The sequence below is a fragment of the Tupaia chinensis genome, unplaced genomic scaffold (assembly GCF_000334495.1).
Source record: "Tupaia chinensis unplaced genomic scaffold, TupChi_1.0 Scaffold000403_1, whole genome shotgun sequence".
Classification (NCBI taxonomy): Eukaryota; Metazoa; Chordata; class Mammalia; order Scandentia; family Tupaiidae; genus Tupaia; species Tupaia belangeri.
This window is the reverse complement of record NW_006159905.1, coordinates 513,953-521,319: the sequence shown is the minus strand read 5'-3', so window position 1 is coordinate 521,319 and position 7,367 is coordinate 513,953. Positions and strand designations below refer to the sequence as shown.

Sequence of the window (7,367 nt, the reverse complement as noted above, 5' to 3'; positions counted from 1 at the left end):
GTCAGATGGTTTCAGAGATCTTCACAAAAAGCTCAGAGACTCTAGTCCAACCAGGTCATCATTACCACCCTGGGATGAGGAGCCCAAAGGACACTCACCAGTCTCCTAGGAGAAACGGCTTGCTCTCCACCTGTCACAGCTCTCATCGCCTAGCATCGGAGCCACGCCAACAGCACATCTCAGAATGGGTAGATTTTAAACCTTAGGCTCTCGGGCGCTCAGCACGGCACCTCTGGGAAAGGGCACTGCCCGACTGGTGAGCCTCCAGGTCTCATGCTGAAAGATTAAAATGAGACAGCCAATGAGAACTACCAGTGTTCTGGTCCTCCTTCTTGCCCTTCTCAAGACCTAACGATCCGGCTCCCTAAATGGGTCAGAACTTGCATTTGGCATCAGAACCAGCATCAGAGACTCTAGTCTGTGAAATCATCATTCCAAATTTAGGGAGACCAGGATCAAGACAAATTATTTGCCCGAGATCTATCAAACGAGAAGCCCAGGGATGGGAAGTTTAAGAGCAAAAGAAGAGAAAGTACGAAGTAAACTCCGAACTGCAGGAAAACAGCTCCACTTAGATGATCCCACATGCACTCACTTTAGAGAACAAACAGGAGTGGAGGTGGGTTAACCAGTTTTTAAAATGTGGATTACAAAAATATAAACAGCACTATTCACAGGCCAGCTGGTAGCATGGTGGCTAAGGCAGCTGAATGGCACACCATGAACCCACTGGTTCAAATCTTAAATCAAGGGCTGAAAACACCCCCAGGGCCAGCAGATGGTGTAGCGGTTAGGTCGTTGGACTCCTGGGCCTTGAAATGCACATCAAGTGTGTGTGTGTGTGTGTATGTGTGGGTGCATGCCCAAAATCTCCAGAGGTGACTGAAAGGTAAGATTGCACCGTGGTCATGTAAGAGCTTGGAACAAAATCGTCTGTGAGAGGCGCCCAACGCTCTCGTACCTAACACTCACCTTCACTCGAGAACAGGACATCGGGGGGACTTAAGACCCCTAGTTGGGAGAAGGAGACACAGAAATCAAAGATTAACAAGGGTTCCTGACCACCAAGTTCCCCGAACCCTGCATGAGGCATCCCATCCCAGCCCGAGGGGGCCGGAGGCGGTCAGCGCGCTGCGGTGATGGCGTCAGCGAGACACTCAGAATCACCTGGGGTCATCATCAGCCCCTTCCCCCAGGGTGGCCGCCACTCCCTCTTCTGACCGACTCACCCTCGTGGCCGCCTGCGGACGCGCCCGGGGGACCAGAGACCTAGGAAGAAACCGAAGCGTCAGGCGAGGCCGGGACCACTCCGGCCGAGTGCCCTCCTCCCCGGGCTGGGTCAGTGTCAAGCAGTGGCATCACCGAGACCTCAGAAACTCTAGTCTGTACTGGAACCTCATCCTCCCCAGCCCGGGCCGCGGCCCCTCCCCAGCAGGCCCCGAGATACCTGCACCAGGAAGGGCTGCTGCGCCATGACCGCGCGACCGGCTCCGCCGCAGGGGCCCGGGCCGACCGCGAGAAGTACCTGCCGACCAGCGCAGACCCCATTGTCCGAAGGGAAACACGAGGGTGGGACCAGAGTATTTATGGCCGCGCCCGGCCGGGGTCCTGACGGGCATAGCTGTCTTCTCCTGTGCCTGCCTTGGCGCGCGGCAGCCTTGCCATCGTCCACCCTAACGCGAATAGAACGAAATGAAAAGGGGCCATGAGCGGATATTTCATACTCTTCTGAGCAAATACTTGGGGTGTTTTGTCAACTTTGAAAAATAAAAAATTGCTAATCTGGCTGGCAGGCGGGAGGGAGCACGCCTCGGCCGCAGGACCCCGCGAGCTCGGCGCTGCTCGGGCGCCCCCTCCTGGCCGTTCCGGCTCCCCAGCGCAGCTCCCGCTGGCGGCTCCTCCCCTGTCGTCCCGGGTCCCGGTCCGTTCCGCCTGCGAACTCGGAGTTCGTTTCCCCTCGGAGCCCACACACCTGTCAGGCACATTAGAGCTGCGAGTTTGGTTTGAAGCAACTCTAGAGCTGTAACTGGAGACACTATAGACTGTGTATATTTCATATACAATTTGATGTCTTTTAAAAAATGCGTTACTGTAGTGGCATGGTAGTTAAGGCGCTGGACACTCCTACATGGCTGACCACAGTTCGAGGCCCAGACCTGGTGACTTTCCTTCTCTCTCTGTATGTCTCTCTCTGTGGTCAAATTAAAATAAGTGAATGAGACTCCAGCAGTTGGAGTAATGGCTATGTCGCTGGACTCCCATGTAGTCGAACACGGTTGGAGTCCCGGACCTGGCCCGTGTGCATGGGTGCCCAAGATCTGGAGAGGAGAATGGAGGAGAAGGGGTTGCGCCGTGGCCCTTCTGGGGGTGATTTCTTGTTTTCTGTCTCTCTCTTTCTGGCTAGGGGACGCACCCTATAGCCAAAACCTCTCCAAAAAAAGAGAAAAGAATGAATAAATAAATAAATAATTTTTTAAAGTGTGTAGTAAAACCTCTCCAAAAAAGAAAAAAAAAAGAATGAATAAATAAGTAAATAAAATATTTTTAAAAGTGTGTAGCTCATTAGTGTTGAATATATTCACATTGTTGTGCAGCGGATCTCCAGAACTTTCTCATCTTTCAAAACAAAACCTATGCCCATGAAACAACTGCTCTGGGTTTCAACTGGGGTTTACGAGCAGTAGGTGGCCTGGGAATTGACTGGAATCGGGTGGATGTGTCCCGTTGTCTGGAATAGTGCCATATGTCACAGGGAGACGAAGGGAACCGAACCGGGGATGGGCAGTAAAGCCGGGCCCTAGCCTCTCCGTTTTCCCTCCTTCCCAGACCTTGCCTATTCATTTGCTCCTGGCCTCTGACCATCAACTCAGCTGGTTTGTCCCTCCAGTTCCGCCTTCCCAGGCCCTCCCCCCCCACCTCCCCATTTTGAAATGGGGATATTGTTTGGTGGTGTTGGCATATTTTTCATTTTTTTGTGAGTGAGTCACATACAATAGAATGGCTTTGGGTTCCAAACCATAAAAAAAAAAAATCTAAAAAATCAGTCTTTTTGAGTCACCTAACTTAGGCACAGTAAGCATTAGAATAACATTTAGAAGGAGGCCATTGTATGGGGCTGGCACATGGCATGGGTGGTTAAGGCGCTTGACTCCCACATGGTCAGCAAAGGTTCAAGTCTCAGACCTGAAGTCTTGCTTTCCTACTTTCCTGTCACTCTCTGGTCAAATTAAACAAATAATAATGATGGTAATGAATGAAATAAAATAATTATTTCTTAAAAAAAAACAAAACAGGAGGCCATTAATTTAAATTTTATTTAACTTTATTTATTTATTTATTTTTGAGAGGTTTTTGCTATAGGGTGCGTGCACTCGCCAGAACGACAGAGATAGAAAGCGAGAAATCACCCCCCAGGGGAGATGGTCACGCCACAATCCCTTCTCCTCCATTCTCCTCTGGGGATCTTGAGCACGCACGAACACACACCCGGAGTGAGTTTAAGCCATCAGTCCTGGGACTTGAACCGTGGTCGGCTACATGGGAGTTTAGCGACATAGCCATTACTCTAACTGCTGGTCCCATGGAATCCAGCCACCTTAACCACCATGTCACTAGCTGGCCCACATCTGAACGTTTTTAGTTTTGACAAATGTTTTTTATTGGCTTGAAGCAAAAAGGATTTGTTACATCTACTGCCTAGCTTGTGAAAGAGAGGAGAGATGGGGGCTGGTGGGTGGTGTGGTGATCCAGGGTGCTGAACTCCCATGTGGCCGACCGCAGTTCACATCCTGGACCTAGCAGCTTGCTTTCTCACTTTCCCTTTCTCTCTCTCTCACTCTGTCCATCTCTGATCAAAATAAAATAAATAAATACATAAATACATACACAGGGGGACCAGCAGTTAGTGTAATGGCTATGTCGCTGGACTCCATGTAGCCGACTGCAGTTCGAGTCCTGGACCCGGTGGCTTAAACTCACACCAAGGCACTAGTGCATGCGTGCCCAAGATCCCAAGAGGAGAATGGAGGAGAAGGGAGTGTGGTGTGGTCATCCTCCCTGGGGGGTGATTTCTCGCTTTCTATCTCTGTCGTTCTGGCGAGTGCACGCACCCTATAGCAAAAACCTCTCAAAAATAAATAAATAAATAAAGTTAAATAAAATTTAAATTTAAATTAAATTTAAAAGTTAAATAAAAATTAAAAAAAGAACTGTATCACTTACATATTCCCCCACTGGAAAAAAAAGAGAGAGAGAGAGAAAGAAAGAAAGCCCCAATTCCTATTACTACACCAGTTAAACTGCAATTATTATGTGTGTGGTCAGAGAACAGTTACTATAGTTCACCTCTCTTACAAGTAAATCGGGTTTTGAAAATTGGCCCAGGAACCCAAGAATTTCTTACTATACACTATTCTTTTTTATTCATTAAAGGATTATTTTTTATTTAACTTTATTTATTTATTTATTTATTTATTTATTTTAATTTGACCAGAGAGGGACAGAAAGCGAGAAAGAGGAAAAATGAGAAAGCAAGCCACCAGGTCCAGGACTAGAATCATGGTTGGCCGTATGGGAGTCTAGCGTCCTTAACCACCACGCAACCTGCCGGCTCCAGTATATACTATTCTTTTTCCCTTATAAGCCTCCAAGGAGGAATTCCTGTACTTGGTCATTCCTAAAATGTGTTATTATTTTTCCTAGTGTATTGGCATAACTTGGAACTTGAATCTGTTTGACTTTGGAGTAGATATTTCCAGATAGTTCTGGGGAAGAAGCAGGTTGGGATTTTCTCAGGCTAGAGGTGATGCTAAAGATGCATAGGGCCAGCAAGTGGCATGCTGGTTGAGGAACTGAACTCCCACACGGCCAACCACAGTTAAAGACCCTGGCTTTCCCCCATTCTTGCTGTTTCTGGCCAGTGCATGTGCCCTACAGCAAATTTTAAAATATTAAATAAAATTAAGTAAATCATTCTATTTTTTTTTTTAAATGGAGCCAGCAGGTGGTGTGGTACTTAAGGGCATTGGGCTCCCACATGGCCAACTGCAGTTCAAGTCCCGGACCCGGAGGCTTTCTCGCTTTCTCTTACTCGGTCCTACTCTGGTCAAATTAAAATTTTAAAAAATATATAAAGTTAAATAAAATAAGTCTTGAAGAAAATGTAATTAAGAACTCCGTGGGGAGGGCTGTGAGAGGAAACCCTGTGACCTTGATCCATCCAGCTCTCTGCTATGCATCTTCTCCCCCTCCTCCTTCCTCAAAAAGTGCCCTGGCTTTATATTATCGTTTTTAAATTGTCCATAAGGAAGGAAAAAAAGGATTGTTAAATCTGGGGTAACACCGTCACTTAGACTCACACGGCAACAACTAAACACCAAGAGGCTTCAGGCAGTGGGGAGAGAACTTCAGGGCCCAAACTATCACTCCTTGCTAAACTTAGCCAGGACGCAGCCACCTCTGCATGCTGAATGGTGACGGAAGTTTTAGAAGACCTAAAGTTGAGGGAGGCGCGACGAGGATTGCTGAGATGACACCGGACTGTCTAGAGTGCCTGGCCCACCCCTTCTTCACGGCTGCATCCCCACACGCTAGGCCCCACTCAGGCAACTGCTGCTAAGATGTTGCTCGTCCACTTCACTTTCTGCTCAACATGGTCTTGAAACTTTTGAAGTGAGGCTATTCAGACAAAATATGCTTAAGAAAATAAAGGACAAGGACTCAGTGTCATGATTGTCCTGCCTCAGCCTCCAGGGCAGCTGGGGCCTACAGGGGTGTGCCACTCAGGGGTGCAATTTGCAGTGGGTTGGGATTGGACTATGTGGCCTCAGCCTACCTAGGAGGTTCTCGACCCACACATCACAGCAGGACCCAAAATGCTTTACTTTAAAAGGAGGCAAATAAAGCTAAGAAAAGCTAAATAACTTGTGCTTAGTCACCGGGTTGGAATTTACACAGCCCGAGTGGACCTGCATCTCATTACTGCCATTTTGTCCACGACGCAGATTTAGCCCACACCAATCTTGCCTCCCCAAACCTCTCAGCAGCCCCTCCAACCATTCCTACATTCCCCTGAAACAAGCCCCACTCCAATAAAATGGGCCCCTGTAAATTGTTTCTTCCAACACATGTCATTTCCCACCCACGGCTGGTTCCAGCCGGAACTCTTCACAGACATGATTGCTAACACGGGTACCTGTCCTCGCAATAATGCCCCTTTCAGGTCTACAGAGACGCAGGGAATTGAGACGTGCCAAGAAGAGTCTGTTACACCGCCCCAAAAACAAACAGAAAAAAATCTTTTTGACATTTTATTAGTCATCTTTTAAGTAAACAAGTTATAAAACATTTCCTTGACTTTGTCCCGTCATTGCAAGGAAAAAGTCATACACAGGGTGGCAGTGTTGGTTTAAGGGACAAAAAGACTAATAGCACTTAGATTAAATGTAAACAATCCTAATGAACATACTGGTTATACAATGAAAAGGACGAGTCCCAAAATGATCAAACGGTTACAAGACAATTTAAAAAACAAACCGAACAGCAGAGGGCTGAAAATAGAAAAAGCATGGAGAAATGGCCAAGAACTGGAGTCCAACAGTCACAAAGTGAACACAGTGAAACAAGGGAAGGGCTCCTAGTCCACCTCCTCAATGGTGGGGCCGGACCCAGAGCCTCCCTTAGGGGCCTGACCCCCGAAGCCACCAGCCCCAGGGCCTCCCGCACCCTGGTACAGTCCGCTGATGATGGGGTTACACACCTGCTCCAGCTCCTTCCTCTTGTGCTCAAACTCGTCCTTGTCGGCCAGGGTGTTGGCGTCCAGCCAGGAGATGACCTCCTGGCACTTGTCCAGCACCTTCTTCTTGTCCGCCTCGCTGATCTTGCCCTTGAGGCCCTCGTCTTCCACGGCGCTCTTCATGTTGAAGGCGTACGACTCCAGCGCGTTCTTGGCCGACACCCGGTCGCGCTGCACCTCGTCCTCGGCTTTGTACTTCTCGGCCTCCTGCACCATGCGCTCGATCTCCTCCTTGCTCAGGCGGCCCTTGTCGTTGGTGATGGTGATCTTGTTGGCCTTGCCGGTGCTCTTGTCCGTGGCCGTGACGTTCAGGATGCCGTTGGCGTCGATGTCGAAGGTCACCTCGATCTGGGGCACGCCGCGGGGGGCCGGCGGGATGCCGCTCAGCTCGAAGCGCCCCAGCAGGTTGTTGTCCTTCGTCATGGCCCTCTCGCCCTCGTACACCTGGATCAGCACCCCGGGCTGGTTGTCCGAGTATGTGGTGAAGATCTGCGTCTGCTTCGTGGGGATGGTGGAGTTGCGCTTGATCAGCGCCGTCATCACGCCGCCCGCCGTCTCCAGCCCCCGCGACAGG

The 7,367-nt window shown here is 49.2% G+C and overlaps 1 protein-coding gene, 1 long non-coding RNA gene and 2 other non-coding genes across 7 annotated transcripts in view; all 4 read right to left on the bottom strand.

Annotated features, from left to right (window-relative positions):
- The window catches only part of LOC102478624 (uncharacterized), a 1,888-nt gene extending 312 nt beyond the window's left edge, over nucleotides 1-1,576 (bottom strand). Inside the window, exons 1-4 of the long non-coding RNA XR_335374.3 lie at nucleotides 1,448-1,576; nucleotides 1,230-1,269; nucleotides 973-1,011; nucleotides 99-276 (exon numbers count right to left, since the gene is read on the bottom strand). This is a non-coding gene — a long non-coding RNA (uncharacterized LOC102478624). The remainder of the gene's footprint in view (nucleotides 1-98; nucleotides 277-972; nucleotides 1,012-1,229; nucleotides 1,270-1,447) is intronic.
- LOC114008851 (small nucleolar RNA SNORD52) lies at nucleotides 371-437 on the bottom strand. Its single transcript, XR_003550350.1, has one exon. It is a non-coding gene; the product is annotated as a small nucleolar RNA SNORD52 (small nucleolar RNA).
- On the bottom strand, nucleotides 1,122-1,184 carry LOC114008852 (small nucleolar RNA SNORD48). The gene has a single exon (XR_003550351.1). It is a non-coding gene; the product is annotated as a small nucleolar RNA SNORD48 (small nucleolar RNA).
- Nucleotides 1,577-6,495: 4,919 nt separating the features above from the next.
- Nucleotides 6,496-7,367, bottom strand: part of HSPA1A (heat shock protein family A (Hsp70) member 1A) — a 23,481-nt gene continuing 22,609 nt past the window's right edge. Inside the window, exon 2 of one of the 4 annotated variants that reach the window (XM_027774124.1) lies at nucleotides 6,496-6,643. Coding sequence is in view for 3 of the 4 variants with exons in the window: in XM_006154296.3 (XP_006154358.1) it covers nucleotides 6,635-7,237 (603 nt within the window). In the remaining variant the exon portion in view is untranslated. Of the gene's footprint in view, nucleotides 7,238-7,367 lie in introns of all 4 variants that reach the window. The other 3 variants (XM_006154295.2, XM_006154294.2, XM_006154296.3) reach the window with 3 other exon arrangements.